Source organism: Plecotus auritus, assembly GCF_963455305.1.
Source record: "Plecotus auritus genome assembly, chromosome: 5".
Classification (NCBI taxonomy): Eukaryota; Metazoa; Chordata; class Mammalia; order Chiroptera; family Vespertilionidae; genus Plecotus; species Plecotus auritus.
Window position 1 is genome coordinate 109294966 of NC_137776.1, and position 17221 is coordinate 109312186.

Below are 17221 nucleotides of genomic sequence, written 5' to 3' on the forward strand. Positions count from 1 at the left end.
CTTCACAGAAAGCAGCGTTCTTGTATTTTATTAAAATTTAAGAATCACATTTGGATTCTTCTACCAATATGATCAGCAGCACAAGCATACGCAGAGTACACGCAGCTGTGCAGGGTGGACCCTTCCAGAATAAGAGTCACAGCTGGGCAGCCCTGAGGCCCAGGAACGTGCTGAGGCTGCTGCCACCCCAATAGGCCAGAGTCAGGTGAAGGCAGCACGCCAGAGCCTTCATGCTGGCCCCGCCCAGCCCCTCGCCTTCTCATGACAGCAAGGCTGGGGCTTCTCTGGCTCTTGAAGCCACCCTGTTTTTGCACTGTGTGGGAAGGTTGGTTTCGCCCTTTTTGTAACTTGCAACATCGGTGGGAAAGAGGGACTCTGCGAGGGGCGGGGCCTCTGCGCACTGCCTGTCAGACTGCTGGTGTCAGGCTGTCTTTTCAACTCAGTATTAATTCAGGAACAAACAGGAATACAAAACCATTAATCCATTACATTTTATTATTAAATACATCTTAGATTCTTATCCCATACTTTTACCAAAAGGCACTAAAATTTTGGCAAATATCTAAATAATGGAACTATCAATCCAAGTAATTCTGCAGAATCTTTCTGAAATGAGCCAGAGAAGCCCATGCAGTGGAGCTCACCGGCTCCAGCACAGAAACGTGAATTTCCAGCCGCAGATGAGGGGACGCTGAAAATGTCTCGCAGGTCTTCCGCAGTCTCCGGTTCTGCAATCGTTCATGTGAAGAACTGCCTTCTGCTCTGACCCCAGGCGGATTCAGTGTGTTGAGGCGGCACATTCGGGGTGGGAACGAGGTGACCCTGAGGATGGGCCTTTCACGTGTGCTCTGCTGCAAGCAGCCACAGGAAAGAGCTCCAGACGTGGATGCTGATGGCCCAGCAGCCCGTCACCTTCCTCTCATGTCCAGGGTCAGTGCCATCCTGGTCCCACCAGGGCTACTAGGAGCTTATGAGAAAGCATCTCACTGTGATCTTTCCTGCAAAGAAACAGCAATAAAATCACTGCCCGCTCACAGAAGAATTCCTGTCAACCAGGACCTTCGTGTGCCTCCCGCTCTGGAGATGGCCGAGTGCAGGGCAGGAGGGGACCACCACGTCTCACAGCCCCGAGAATGGGTTTGCAGCTCACAAGTGGCTGTGAAAGCCAATGCTGACACCAGAGCCCGTGTCAGAGCCACACACACGCCAACTGCTTCCAGCCTCCACACCCGTGACCGGAGAGGCACTGCCTGTGTCCCCCCGCACTCGCCCTCGGAGCTGTACGGTTCTGCCAACATCCACACCACAGGGCCACATACAGATGATGCCCGCTGCACGGGTCTGGCGGCCAGCGCTGCGGCCTGTCTTCGCCGAGTGGAGTCGCAGCCTCTGGGCACTTAGGAACAGGAAGGCTTTTTGCTCGAGGGCTCGACTCCTGTTCCTGCTGAACTGAGCCAGTGTGTAAATGAGAACTGATATCAGCTCAGTAGGCACCGGAGGGCGGGTCCAATCCACAGCCGCAGCAGCAGTGCCTCAGCTGGAGCTGCCAACGTCCTGGGCTGCAGGAGACAGAGACCTGGGCTGCAAATACGAGAGTGAGTCACGGTGCTCCCGAGAAGCACAGGGTCTCCACGCGTACCCAGCCCCACGCACATGCAATCAACCGCGACAGTTTTACTTGGCTACTGTGATGCATTTGGTCTTAGTGTTTTATATAAACAACTTTTGCAGCGAAAAATACATTTGACCTTTCAGAGAGCTATCTAATTATAGAGTTATCGTTCTGTAGCCTGTTGGTACATTCCTTGCATTGGTGACAAGAGAAAGTGCATCGTTGGGCTGAGCAGGTCTCTCCTTCAGAATCGGGCCCGCACCCGAGCTGACCGCTCAGCAGCAGCCTCTGCCCCAGCGGCTCCAGCTTACTGTCCCATCTCACCTTCTCTTCAGGTGCAGAACTTAGCCACTGTGAACAAAGCGGAAGCCAGTCACTGTTCACCAATCAGCTAAGCTCTGCACCTCGGCAGAGAGGTCTCCAGCTGGGCACAATGGAAAGGCCGGGAGCGTCTTCGTGGCTGCTGGCTTCTTCTGTTTCCGGAGAAGAGCTACAAAGTGCATCATTCTCCCACTGCAGAGAGCGAGCGACTCTGGCTCTGGAGAGCAGCCAAGGTCGTGGTTGCGTGGTAATCCCTGGCAATGTGATTTTAATCTTAAGTCACAAATCAGCATGCCAGGAACCCAAGCAGCCAGAGCACTCTGGAGCCGCTGTGCCTGCGTGCCGAGCCCACACCGCACACACCTGGTCCTTGGTCACGAGGCGACGACATCACCTCCAGGCCTGCCTCACTACCTCATGGGTTTTATTTTTTGTCATTTATTTCCATGCTATCCGAGAGGAGTTGTTTTTTTTAAATCAAAGGACTCAGAGATGCCCATACAAATGCCTGTGCAGTTTGGGAACGTAACCTAGGAAATGCACCTAGGCCTCTGGCAGGTTTAGTGGAGACGGCCGTCCTTCCGGTAACCCTGGGCTCAGGGAGGTCTGCAAGGCCCCCAACTGCTGGAAGGTGCAAGTCCCTGGTCCTAACTGAGGGGGGCGGGCAGAGGGGATGCATGTGACCCCCCGTTCATCTGGAAGGGGAGGGACAGGAAGGGCCATTGCAGAGGGGAGGCAAGAAAATAGCAGACTCCTCGCCAGGCCCCTGCTTGGGGCAAAAACTGCACCAGAGTCGTGAGAGCTGCATGCCCACTGGTTCCCACGCTGAGAACGGGGCGGGCACGGAAGCCTGCCCAGGGCAGTTTCACATACTTCAAGAAACACAAACTCCCCGTGAAATTGAACATCGAAGAGAAATGATTTATACTGGTTGCTATCGGAGGTTGGCAACAAGATAACTGGAACTGCTCTGTTTTGTAAACTGGCCCGTCCATGACCAGGGCCTGAAGCCGCCTGGGAATGCTGTTGGGACGTCTGCACACAGCTGTCTCACTACCAGAGGCTCAATCGCTGCAACTACTCCTCCATTTCCTTTCCCAGCAAACACAACGCCTCGCCTCTCCTGGGAGGGCGCGTACTTCAGAAAGGTGTTCCTCCTCAGCAATCGACTGCTTTCCAATAAGTAAGGCTCTTAAACATACGGGGCAAAAATGATTTTCCAAGACAGAGCAAACGAAACGTCCAACAATGGGTGAAGATGACCAACATAAAATATTAAATATCCACTAAAATTATATATAGAGAGAAGCTATGTAACATGAAAAATGATTGAGATCTATTGTCACGTTTTTAAAAGGATACAAAATTAGACATACCCTATTTATAGCATGTAAAACCTGGAAGAAAAACTGAGACCTAGAAATGATGGTTGTTAGAGAGAAACAACACACTTATAACCCACAGTTCTACTTCAAGACGTTATCGGCCATGGCTACATTACTGTTTAAATGCATAACCCTCCATGGGAAGTCTAACTGCTAGGATGTGATCTTAACAGGAAAAGCAGTTCAAATAATCCAGGACTCCCTGGGAGAGTCTGCTCAGCTCAGCGAGCCTGCCTGCAGACACAGCTCCAAGGCCAGAGGCAGGCTTTGGCGGGAGGGCCTCCTCCCAGCCTCCCAGGTCATCAGGGTCAACCTGAGCAACACCAAGTTCTCACACAGCCCAGGAGGGGGCCACTGGCCACGCACCCCTGCATCAGCCTTCACTCGTGCTGGGCTTCCCAGTCCATCTCCTAACCATCTCCAAGATGTGCTCCCCCCAACCTCTGTTACTACAAGTGATAAAGCTAAGTGGCCAAAACTGTGCCAAGGAGAGCTGTCCTGCCTGGGTGGACAGCTCTGCTCCTGGTGACCCCTCCCAGGCGCTCTGCTGCAGGCACCCGTGCAGGAGCAGAGGACTGATGCTGCGAGTGCCCTAGGCTCACTGTTTGGTTCTTCGTTCATTTGGCTCCTATGAGAAATCTGGTGAGAAACGAACAATAGGGAGAGGAAGGGGAGAGTTACCTCTTTAAAACAACATCTCGGCCACCACCTGGGCTGAGCATCTATCCATCTGCTCCTTGGTCAGCTGGAAGCAGCGGCGGGCGAGCTGCTGCTGCCTGGCGTCCTCGCTCACCATCAGCTCCCCGTAGAGGTAGATGCCCATTGCCTGCAGGGGCAGAGCCCAGAGAGCATGAGACAAAGAAATTACGTGTCCACACGTGCAGTCTGAGTTTGTTTCACGCAAACTTGCTGGTCCATAAATTACAAGAGACCCTAGAAAAGCTAAGACAGTTGAATAGTTGTACTTGAGGAACCGTAGTCTTCAACCCCTTCTTTCTTGCTTTCACTGAAACTCTAAGGAATTCTCAGTTATCAATTCCATCAACAGAACCGTGGTGACTTAACTGATGACAAAGTGGTGACAGGAAGCGCTTCTCTAGCGATGGCCGTGCCAGGATTGCTCTGGAGGAGAGGAGTCTCGGCGCAGCTAACCGCAGCACCGAGGTGCTGTGTGCATGTCACGAGACATCGGCTCCTTCCCAGGACAGGTGGCCCTCGGCACTGCTGGGCCGCGCAGACCACCACGCCACACGCAGCCACAGGCAGGCAGAATCACCACGCCACCTGGGAAATGCCCGTTGCTTCAGCCCAGCCGACCACGGTCCCTCACTGTGGCAAACACTGGCTCTTCTGTTCCAGACACAATGCTGCGAAGACCTACATCTGCATTTTCCCTACAGTTTTAAAAACAGCCAATTATGCTCTGAAGACCCGAGACCCCTCGGGTTCTGCCTCCTCTCTCCACGCTTAGCTGTGCGTGGATCCCCTCTGCTGGGGCAAATTAAGAGAAGGACCTCAAAGACAGCGCAAGACAAAAACTTGCCTAGTTAGAGGCTCACAAATTCTTTCCTGTAAAGGCTGAGATATGGTAATCTGTATTTAGAAAAGTTCATGATTCTAAGTATACTGCAGTTAACTATGGTTTTCAAATAGACCTTAATTTTCTCTTGCATTTTGTCCTCCTTATACTCCACTGTGTTTTCAAACACCTCCTGCTCCACTGTGCAAATGTGACATTTCTTCTGGTACAAAGTCGTGCATTTTTCTTTGTGGGAATAACAAGCCCTTCCATGCTGGCACCCCCCCCCCCCCCACCTCAGGCCCTCTCAAAAGCCCCTTTGTTTGCCCTGCCCCCGCTCTCCTCCCGACTGGAACACGCTCCATGCCATCAGCCCCCAGCTGGGCAGAAAGCTCGTTCACAGGCACACACTGGTCAAGCCCACAGGCCGAGCTGCAGGCTGACTTCCAGCCGCACAGACCCCTTGGCACATGTCCCGCCATGGATAGCCACGCCAGGACAAGTGTGGGTGGGCGCAGAGGCGGCACAGAGGACATCCCCAAACATGGTCACCCACGCATGCTTCCTGCGGGCTCCCAGGAGGATGACCACTTTCCTCTGGTGAGCAGGGAGGAAAGCTCTCGCAGGAAAGACACTCAGCACAGGCCAGTCTGACGTGGCAGGTGCAGACAGGCAGACAGACAGACAGACTGCTCCCGCGGCTGGGCTCTCCGTCTCGCCTTCGCACAGGCTTTCAGTCAGGATCATCGAGGACAGAGATGTGCACCAGCATTACCAAGCCACCTGGAACTGAGGTCTGTGATGCCATCAAGTCTGCACAGGCCTCGCTTGGTAGCAGCCACGGCCACCCCAGGCGAAACCAATGGTGCCTCCGAGGACCAGGGTTGAGTGCGTTAAAGGGACACTGAGCTCTCGAGGGAGAATCCGCTCCTGCCAACCCTCAGACTTCTGGACAACGTTTACGTATTTGTTAACCTTGGGTCCCGGACAGCCAGGCAGCAGCACGGCAGAACCCGAGCTGCAAGGAATGACCTACCTGGTCCTCCTGCAGGAACTCCTCCACGGTTTTGTACGCTGTTGTGTATTTGTGCTTCACAACGAGCTCACACCACCGATGGCGAACCTTAACAAATGAGAGAAAACCCGGTAAGCAACGCACTGGCAGGTTTTCCTTGCCCGCAGGAGTTTAAGACTCAGAGCCTCCTGTGTCCGAGTCCCCGCTGATCCTCAGGGGGGATGTGCCAGGACCCCTGTGATGCCCGAAACCTCGGAGGGTGTGGACCGTGCACATGCTATGCTTTTTCCTGTACATACACATCTATGATCAAGTTAATGCCTTTCCACCTCAGCTAAGCACTATCACTGTGGCTGTAACTTCTGCAGTCTGAAGTACAAAAGCAAAACTAGCCCGAATTTCTTTTTCCTTCTTCACAATTTCAGAAATAGAAGATTCGTTCCCACCACAGATCTCAGCAACCTCAGTTATGATTTCTCTCTTTCCTTATTGAGAGCTCCCACTGTTTTACACTAAGGAAGCGCCATACGGCTCCTCTCTGGCACATGCGCGCTGTCGCACCCAGCTCCAAGCTCTGAGCCAGGGACACTGCACTGGGAGGTGCCGTGACAGTGGCCTGACTGCAGAGGCCACCAGTGACCCATGTGCGGGGAACGCTCCTGTCCGGCCTGGAGACACCGGACAAAGGAATGAGTCACGTTGGGGGGGGGGGGGGCAGAGCGAGAGGGCTCAAGATTTCATCATACTAAGAATGGCATGCAACTTCAATCTTATGAACTATTTATTTCTGTAATTTTCCATTTAATATTTTCAGACTGCAGTCAACTATGAGTAACTGAAACCACAGATAACAGGACTGCTGTACTCTTTGTAGTGTATGAACATTGTTGGCACCTTCAGCTTTAACTTTCACTTCCGTTTTATTTAACCATGGTCCTCATTAGGAGCACTGTTAGTTAACTTCAGGGGAGGAAAGTGCATGTTCCAGTTGGGTGTTGTGATGTTTTTAAAGATTTTGCAAGATAACAGATAAACGAAAAATGTAGCTAAGAAACGAAAGGCACATCCCCGGCCAGGTGGCGGGCTGCCCACAGGGCTGTCCATGAAGGTTTCCTTTGAAACCACTTCTTAACTTCCTGCAATAACCGATATGGTTCAAAACTGCTGATGGTTACAATGAAGAGAGGGAAGCCGGAAGACACTCTCCACATTCCTGAGAAGAGGCAGAGTGGCCTCCTGGGGAGTTTGGGATGGGGGGGGGGAAGGTTGTGGGGGGAGAAGACCAAAGTGATGCAAGTAGCTTGCGCTGCAGGTTTGTACAACATGCAGAAACAGATGAGCTAAAGGTGAATGCTGTTTAGTAAAGACACTTTCTTGAAGGTTTACCAGCAAGACTTTGCCAGCACCCCCTCCCTAACATGCACACAACCCTACAAACAATGTGGAAGTGGACCCCAGCCCTGCGGCCTCTGCGGACAGGACAGCAGCAGAGCCCTGGCATTTCCCAACCCTGAGGCACGTTCTTCACATGCAAATCCCACCTGAACTCGGTTTTCAGAGTCCAGTTTCAGGCCAATTCTACTGCATCCCAGGTTATGCTCAGTCAGCATCGGCCATGTTGGTCCACAGTGTGATCCACACTGGCCACACCTGGAAGGGACTGTGTGCATGTGGAAAAGCCTCCTTCCATCCTCTGTTTTACTGGCCTTTAAAGGAACCCATGTGTGGCAAAAGTAAAATATAAGCTGGGTCCCCCATACATTATATCATTACCCACCAACCTGGCCAGGTCTCTCCTTTAATCTACTGTAAATAGATTTACACGCGAACAATTAGGAATGAAGGAAAGAAACAAGTCTTCTGGAAAGAATCCTTCCCCAGGGCTACAGTGTGCTCCCCGACAGTGTTAATTCGGGGACTCTGGTAGCGCTGCCCTTTGCTTGTGTGCAGCCAGGTCCTTTGAACTTGTAAGCACGGGATACCAATGAGCATTTACATCCATGAGGGAATCTCAGAGGTGCATGGGAAGGAGCTAACAGCCTCGGACATCACAACGAAAGGGAAGCTGCTTAGTCTTCTGACCTCTGAGGGCTACAGGGCGCCCAGCCTCCCCTGCTCCCGAAGAGCAGACCAACAGCAGGCCCTTCATCACCAAAGAGCTGAGGGCACGTCACCGTTTCCACAGCGGGACACTCAGAAGACATCACAGGGCCCAGCAGACCCTGCCTGCTCCTGGCAGGATCTTACTTCTCTTCCTATTTCTCTGAGAAACAAAGTCCTCATTTTTTACCACTTAACCTGTTTTTATTGCCTTTGAAATCTGCTTAGCCACTTGTCACCACATGGAACCGGGTCTTCCTGAGAAGCTGGCAGCAGAGTGACTTTTGTCTCAATTTCTCCCAGAATATTTGACAGTGGGCACTGAGGGAACAGCTTTCCCCAGGTCACTGGGAAACTTAAAATCCAACAGAGGCCGTCACACACTGTGTCAAGGTCCTTGCCCCGTTGGCCATGGGGAAGGTGAAGTCCAGTGTGGGGAGCCTCAGCCAGAGAACTGAGAAGCAGGCCTCGGAGGAAGGCTGTCCGCTCTGCACGTCTGCTCTTCTTTATTTTCCAATAAATTAATGGGTGAGGTGGCACCCTGTTTTTCACTTCCTCAGGGTGATTAAAAACAGCCACTGCGCACACCTACACCAGCCCTGGAGCACGAGAGGTGCCACAGCTCCCAAGCTCGAGTCCCTCCATTCAGTCTCAAGAACGCCCTGTGCACACACGCTATGTCCAAACGGACCGAATCCCTCTGTACACATTCACATTTTATTACACTTCTGTCTCCACAGGGCTGTTCTGTTCTCAACTACAACTCAAATTCATAGTCACTCTAGACCAGGGGTGGGCAAACTTTTTGACTCGAGGGCCACAATGGGTTCTTAAACTGGACCGGAGGGCCGGAACAAAAGCATGGATGGAGTGTTTGTGTGAACTAATATAAATTCAAAGTAAAGGAGCGGAGGGGAGAGCAAGAGAACCGGATAGAACAGCCGGATCCGGCCCGCGGGCCGTAGTTTGCCCAAGGCTGCTCTAGACTCATGCTCGAGATCTCCAAAAGCCTGGCATCAGCAAAAGTCTTAGCTAAACACCATCCACACAGTCAGGCTGGACAGAAGCAGGGCAAAGATGAGAAGGGCCAAGAGGCAGGCAGGGATGCAGGGCGTGGGGCAGCAAGGGGAAGAGGAGCAGGAGGAACGGTGCAGAAGGGAGAGGCCGCTTCCCAGGGCACTCAGAGCCTGGCTTCCCAAGGGTGTGCCCATCTATTCCTCACTGAGCCTTCAGTGCAGACAGCAGCTGGACCTGGCCCATCTCCCGCCATCCAGTGCCAGGACCAGAGTGCCCCCAGTACACAGAGCCGTGAAGGTTCCGGAACATATGAGAACTATTAGCATAGTGCCTGGCACACGAGTAAGGAGGGATGATTAATGAAGGGAATGTACCTGGGGTGGGGCTGGGGGCAGGCTAGAAGAGGTTAATGGAGGAAAAAGAGGGACATATATACTATTTTCAACAATAAAGATTTAAAAAGGGGGGGGGGGTGTAGGCCCCGTTTCTTCCCACAAAGTCCCAATGAAGTCGTGATATACAGATGTGCAAACACAGGAGTACACATGTAAATACTAATAAAAATCAGCTTGCAAATCTTTTCAACGTGTTCTGCTTGAGGGACACTGAAGACTGGGTGCTGCCCGCTGTGCACAGCTGGGCTGTAACACAGCGGCACTCGCACACCCCCTGTAAATGGACTCCACAAGTTTCCAGGTTTCTGAAGACTCTCTGAGCAAAAGGGGATGAGTACCCAGCAAAGTAAATGGTCCAGAGGGGAGAGTCTCAGAATTCAGGTGGGAGGATGAAGAATGTTTGCAGAAGCCGATTCATGCCAGACCCACGTTTGATAGCAGAGTGAGAACCCTTCAATAACCCCTGAACTGCACCTGGACCGTGTTCCCCCGCCCCACAGCAGGGACCCCGCCAGGACAGACTGTCTGTTGTAACAGGCCTCAGTCATCTGGGAGGCCTGGGTAGACAGGTGGCCTGGGTATCCAAGAGGAATTTTGCAGGAAACATACACAAAGGCCTCTAACTACAAGGCTGGTGGCTCTTTCGCTCCAAATACATTCACAGCAGCCAACACTTGTGTATATACATATGCATATAGCATGTACACATGCACATACTCTCCATTTTCTGTTCCTTATGCTGGCTGATGACCTACTAAATTGACCTCCTGACCCACTGTGTCCTGACCAGGGAATGGTGCCCGGGTCTAACACAGCAGCCCTGTCCGCTGGGCTGGTTGCTCACCAGGCCCGGCCCGGCCCTGTGGCGGGCCGCTGTGAGGACTGACTGGTTGTCGAGCAAGTGCTAGACTAGAGACTCTCACACAGTAAGTGCTTTTCATCTTAGCAGGAGCCACATGCTTCGGCTTTATGTCCTAATGCAAAGTTCATTATTTATTGAGTTTATAAATCTGGGGAATATTACTTCTAAGAGCTGTTAGTTAACTGGTGAAATGAAGGAGTGCCTGTCAGAGGGCTGCTGCTTGCTGGAGGGGCGGCCCTGGGCGTGCGGAGGGAAGGGTCGGGGGAGGACTCGGAGCAGACTCCCGCAGGGACAGAGCTGAGAAAGTGGGGCACCACCAGGGAGGGGCCTCGAGGCTGGAGGAAGCTGGGACTTCGCGAGCCACCCCTGGGAAGTACGCCTGGGGCCTGGGAATTTTTCAAACTATTTGTAAAGACAGATGGCTCTGCCTCGTGCCAGCATCAGCCTCTGTCACATGGCATCATGTGCCATTTGAAGACATCTCACTGCCCAAAGGCTGGGCTGAGCCGAACCACGGGCTCAGAAAGGCCGTCCAGGAGAAGGAAGCCCTGGATGTCCAAGAGTGCCTTAAAAAACGGCACCTGCCGTGTGTGTGGGGGGGGAGGAGGGACTGTGTTCCCAAACCACACCTCAGATTCCAAGGTGACAACGGCATCTCTGATGTAACCACGGGCTCCCCCACATGAATCTTTCTCTCCTGGAAACAGGAGAAGAAAATTGCCAAAGGACAACCCCACTCCCCACCTCAATCTCTTTCATCCCGAGACACTTTAACGGATGCAGATGCAGTGGTCTGCTAGACTCCAGGAAGGTGACGGTCAGCAAGTGTTTTCTGTCAACGGCTAGACAGTGAGCATTTTTGCCTTTTCTGCTTATTTGCCTTTATATCACAAAAGCAGCCCTGGACAATGTGTGAGCGATGGGCTTGGGCATGGCTAGGCCTGGCAGTGTTCAGACACGTCTACAAACCAGGCTGTGGGCGGGACTGGCCTGGCTCTAGTCTGCTGACCCCGCTCTATCTCTGAGATACTACTTTAAAAATCTCAGAATGCCCAGCTCCCAAAGTGTATGCGTGTGCAGGCAGCGGGACGCCAGCAAACGTCTAACCCCCAAGCTAACAGTGTGCAGGCACAGGAGCTCGTGAGCTGGCTCCCCAGCTGCAGCCCGGTCCTGCCAGGAGCACACAAGTTGCTCCTGAATGCGGCCGGAGCCCCTGCTCTGTGGGTTAAGTTCACCTGCACAGCACGCGCTCCAGCACTCCTCCTACCACGGCGTCTCCCGCTGGCACACGCAGGTACAGGCCTGGGTGTCACCCTGACTTTGAGGAAACGCAGCCTTTAGGAAGAGAAGCCCCCACCCCAGCTCACGCCCAAGTCTGTCCATGCCAGAGAGGTGCCCTCTGGGAATCCCCACACACCACAGACCCCACATTTATTAACACATGACAACTCTCGCTGCTCTTTTACAGCTTTTAACCCAAAGGTTTGTTTTCTAACTTCAATTTTAGATCATTGCATGAAGCTACTTCTAAAAATTGTCATCTAATAAACTAATTTCCCGAAGTGGTTTTCAAACACTTCAAACTAATTCTAACTTGTAATAAAAATGTAATCTGAAACCCCAGTATAGAAGACAGTAAAGAGAAGACTACAAGTGGGTTCTTCAAGCAGCTTCACTCTCCAGGTCGGGCAGGAAAACTGTGAAATAGGAAACTCCTCTGTGAGGCCTTGGGTTCCTTGGAGATGGAGTTTGAAGACCAGTGTCTTCCGGAAGAGTTATTGTGCCTGAGGAATAAATGGAGTCAGAGGCTGAGTAGACAGTGCTATAGGCAGAAGATGACAGTAGTTGTAATAACTTCTAACAACCAACACCCCGCCTTGGCTCTGTAGCCAGTGTGCCACCCACAAAGTGCACGGGGCGGTCAAGGTCACAGAGAGTGAGTGAGCCGCGCTGCTCCGGGCACTGCAATCCTGGAGCCAGGGTTTGGTTCGCTGCACACTCGCTGCCCTTCTTAAAAAAGCACCTACCTGGTATGTCTCCTGTAGGCAGCTGCTTCCCTTTAGTTTTAAATGTTTAAAAATTATAAACAAGTAACTTTACACCCAGAGAACCCAGTGAACCAGCCACTCAACCGAATTCATTCTGACTTCACAGCAGCAGCAGCAGCGAATACATTACTTGTGTTCTCCCTTCTCTCCACTGGCCACAGCAGGAGTGACTACTCAGTAGCCCACAGACGTTCGCTTACAACACTGCAGGGTACTCCCTCCTGCTAATGCACTCCAGCCCCTTCAGTCCTTTAGTCTCATGACGCCAGAAAGTAAATCTCAGTGGTCACAGAAAGCTCCAAAATGGGTTAACAGCCTTCAGAAGAAGGCTGTGAGGGGCCAGCAGACAAAAGGGACAAGGAGGCCTGCGGTCACACTAGATGGCGCCATGGGGCCCCGCCTCATCCAGCACACCCACGGGTGTCGAACGAGCACCTCTTCGGGGGAGTTCACCATCCCAGCCTGTCCGGCACCGTCACTACCTCAGAGTGTGCCTGAGTCGCCCAGCTCACAGTGCTCTCCGGATGGCCTGCGTCGTTGTTTGCCGGCTCCTGTGTTTACACTACAAGTCAAGCCTGGTGAGAGCGGGCCTCAGGGCCTGTAGACTGTCTCCAATGCCTGGCACCCAGTTGGCACTTGATAAACGTTTCTCAACAAATATACTACTTTAAAAATCTCAGAATGCTTTCCAGCTACTCTGAAATTAGAATGTACAGTTGGAAACTGTAAAACGCTTTGAAGAATGCCACCCATCCCATTTATGACAGGAAGCACTCCCCTTTCTTTTTAGTCCTTTTGATTTCAGAATTTACTGTTGAAGAGAAAAAAAATCTACCTAGGGAACATGATCTGGGAAGCCCATTAACCCTCATTTAGAGATCCATTTTGTAAGTGTAAACAGAAAGACAAGGCTCATGGCTTTTGCCAGTTAATAAGTCTAACACTGCAGTAAACAAACCTGCTTTTTCAATTTGCGTCCTTAAATTAGATTTAACTTTGCTTTAAAGTGAGCTCACTGCTGGTAAGCAAAGCCTGCCGGGCAGCCAGGAATGGGAAGGCAGCTGGGACAGACAGTGTTTCCAGCAAGTGTTTTGTTTGGGGCGTCTATGATGGTCCAGTGTGGCTCATCTGCTCACTCTCCTGAGAAAAGATAGGAGAGCCGTCAGCTGACAAGGAAAGATTTCCAACATTTTACTTTGATCCTAGCACTTCCCATTTTTTCCCTCACCTTACTCATTCTTATTCTCAAAGGGCTACAATTGTAACATTATTTTTTTAACTAAAGGAAATTAAAAGCCACTCTATTTGCTGTCACAGAGCCAGGTTAATAAATCCCAGGCCCAGGGTTAAGACAACAAAGGAGGCATCAGAGGCCCTGGCTCTTTCTCAAGGGCTCACAATGACCTTGCTCAGTCAGTCCCTCCGCCCTCACCTGCCTGTCAACTGTCTGTAACCGGCTGTCCCCAGTGAGAACCTAAGCGGCAGCGGCTGCCAAGACAGGGTCCTCTGACACCTCTCCCGGGACCGCTCTCACATCGATACTTCTCTGTAAGGGCGCAAGTGCATGGAGCAAAGGCAAGGCGGAGGTGACGACACACTGCCACGTCCATCCTCTCAGGCAAATGCTAACTTGTCTCCTTGCTTGGAAACACAATTTTATTTAAGGACGTTAATGCCATTAAAGTCAGCTGGCTGCAAAGGACAGACCTCGGAAGCCCATGTTGGCTCCCCCTTGAAATATGCCTGGTTTGCCCTCCTTCCGTCAACACTGCACTGGCACGCTGCGTTCTGATGAGTACCAGGTGTACCGGTTAATAATGCGAATTTTTTTCAGTAGATGGAGTTACACATATGTTGATATATATGCGATTTGATATGTATGCTATTTTGTTGTATTGACAGCAAGCTTCAAAACTTCGTATGTCAAATTTGCTGAAGGTGTTAACATCATAGATATTTTACGCTTAAAAATGTCAAATTTCGTGCCAAAAAAAGCATTTGCGGGAAGTTGTAATTTATTACTTTATTTTGAATAAAAGTGCTGCTGAAAGTTATCGAATACTTCGGGAAGCTTATGGTGAACATGGTCCATCTCAAGATACTTGTGAATGCTGCTTTAAACGCTTTGAAAGTGATGATTTCGATGTGAAAGACAAAAAATGTCCAGGTCAACCAAAAAAGTTTGAAGACCAACAATTACAAGCATTATTGGATGAAGATGCGTGTCAAACTCAAAAACAACTTGCAGAAAGATTAAACGTTGTTCAGCAAACAATTTCTGATCGATTAAAAGCAATGGGAAAGATTTTAAAGGAAGGAAAATGGGTGCCACATCAACCGAACGAAAGACAAATGGAAAACCGAAAAGTCATCAGTAAAATGTTGCTTCAACGGCACAAAAGAAGGTCTTTTTTGCATCAAATTGTGACTGGCGATGAAAAGTGGATTTATTTTGAGAATCCCAAATGCACAAAATCATGGGTTGATCCAGGTCAACCATCAACATTGACTGCAAGGCCAAATCGCTTCCGAAAGAAGACAATGTTCTGCATTTGATGGGATTAGGAAGGTGTGATATATTATAAGCTTCTAAAACCAGGTGAAACAGTTAATACTGATTGCTACCGACGACAAATAATCAATTTGAACCACGCTTTGATCATGAAACAACCAGAACGTTCCAGAAGACATGGCAAAATAATTTTGCTTCATGATGATGCACCATCACACACTTCAAAACAGTTAAAAGATCTTGCCTGAGAAGTATTAACCCACCCGCCGTATTCACCAGACCTTGCTCCTTGAGATTACCACTTGTTCTGATCGATGGCACACACACTTTCTGAGCAGCACTTCAAAACGTAGGAAGAAGTGGAAAATTGGGTCTCTGAATGGTTTGCCTCAAAACAAGAAAAGTTCTATTGGGTCGGTATCCACAAATTACCTGAAAGATGGGGGAAATGTGTAGCTAGCGATGGACATTACTTTGAATAAAGCACTTTTGGTGTTTCTTTTGAAATTATCGTGTTTTCTTTGATTATAAAATCTGCATTAACCGGCACATCTAGTAAGCCTGCAATCAGGAGATAGCACACTCCATCTGCTTTTTCCATTTTGTAACAGGTGACACAGGGCCTCTGCTGAAAAAAGGACTTTACTGTTGCCAGAGACGTGAGCACGGGTACCTCCTCTGACAAGCTCAGAAGGGATCCGCACCTCGCCACGTTCCCCCCGCCCCCGCCCGCCCAGGGTCCCCACGCTCTAGGCTTCGCCACGGCGGCCAGAGGCTGGCTCTCCAGTGGGTTTCACCATGGCCTCTGCTGTCCCAACCACCACATGTCAGAAGCTTGTAGCTGCTGCTCCAGACACCCTGGAGATCCAGGAAAAGTCCTCTCGAAAAATTAAGTACTGGGCACTGAGGATAAACAAACAGAGAGGCTCTCTCGGGGCTTACAGTTCAGTAGAAAGTTTAAGAAAATTCAGTAACCAGCAAATGTAAATGTCCATGTCATGGAAGGACTTAACAGGGTGCAGTGAGGGAAGCAGTTTGGGGGGGGGGGGACCCCGAGATGTGGTCAGAAGACTCCATGTGCACTGAGAGCTAAAGGGGAAAAGACACCTGCTACTGGACAGGGCCCCTCAGCCCATGGTCAGCCATACCATGTTCCACGAAAAACTATCCTCTCTTCTCCCTACCTGATGCCATTTCTCCCAATGCCCTTCCCTAGCGGAGCGAGCAAAATGCACTAAAAAAAACAAATCCCAAGACTTCAAGGCAGAACTAAAACTATGAAACTCTTAGAGAAGACACAGGCCTAGGTCTTCCAGACCTTGAATCAGCAAATGGCTTCCTAGATGTGATACCAAAAATACAAGCAAAAGAAAAAATAGATAAATTAGATTTTATCAAAATGAAAACTCTGTGCTTCACTGTGTGGCTCAGTTGCTTGGGTGTTGTCCCGTGCACCGAAAGGTTGCCAGTTCAATACCCAGTCAGGGCACATGCATGGTGTTTCGCTCTCACATCGGTATTTCTCTCTCTCTATCCCTCTCCCTCTCCCTTCCTCTCGCTATAAAAATCAATAAAAATTCTAAAGAAAAAAGAAAGTGAAAAGACAATCCACAGAGAGAATATTTTTGCAAATCATATACTTGATAAGGAACTTGTATCTAAAATATATAAAGAACTAGAAAAAATATATAAAGAACTACTATAACTCAATAATAAAAGACAAATAAAGCGCCGAAACCGGTTTGGCTCAGTGGATAGAGCGTCGGCTTGTGGACTGAAGGGTCCCGGGTTCGATTCCGGTCAAGGGCATGTACCTTGGTTGCGGGCACATCCCCGGTGGGAGGTGTGCAGGAGGCAGCTGATCGATGTTTCTCTCTCATCGATGTTTCTAGCTCTCTATCCCTCTCCCTTCCTCTCTGTAAAATATCAATAAAATATATTTAAAAAAAAAGACAAATAAAGCAATTCAAAATGAGCAAAAGATCTGATCAGACATTTCTTCAAAGATATACTAGTAGTCAATAAGCACATGAAAAGGTATCCAACATGATGTTACCAAGGAAATGAAAATCAAAAGCACAATAAGATATTCTTTCATACCCAATAAGATGTGAAAATAGAAGAGACAATAACAAGTGTTAGCAAGGATGAACAAAAACTGGAACCCTCATACACTCGTGGGAGAGTGTAAAATGGTGCAGTGACTTTGGGATAGTTTGGGAGTTCCTCAAAAGGTTAAACAGAGTTATCATGTGACCCAGCAATTCCACTCCTAGATACAAACCCAAGAAAAATGAAAACACATCCACACAAAAACGTTTACCCAGAAGCGTTCACAGCAGCATTATACACAACAGCCCACAAGTGGAAACAATCCAAATGTTCATCAATGGATGAATGAATAAACAAATGTGGTTTATCTATACAACTGAAAA

General features: G+C 50.0%; 1 protein-coding gene across 4 annotated transcripts in view; it reads right to left on the reverse strand.

Annotated features, from left to right (window-relative positions):
• Positions 1-468: 468 nt before the first annotated feature.
• Positions 469-17221, reverse strand: part of AOPEP (aminopeptidase O (putative)) — a 356743-nt gene continuing 339990 nt past the window's right edge. For 3 of the 4 annotated variants that reach the window (XM_080670042.1, XM_080670039.1, XM_080670043.1), the window contains 3 exons: positions 5874-5960; positions 4000-4144; positions 469-998 (listed from right to left, as the gene is read on the reverse strand). In XM_080670042.1, the coding sequence (XP_080526168.1) occupies positions 4004-4144; positions 5874-5960 (228 nt within the window). In that variant the 3' untranslated portion in view covers positions 469-998; positions 4000-4003. Of the gene's footprint in view, positions 1560-3999; positions 4145-5873; positions 5961-17221 lie in introns of all 4 variants that reach the window. The other variant, XM_080670040.1, reaches the window with a different exon arrangement.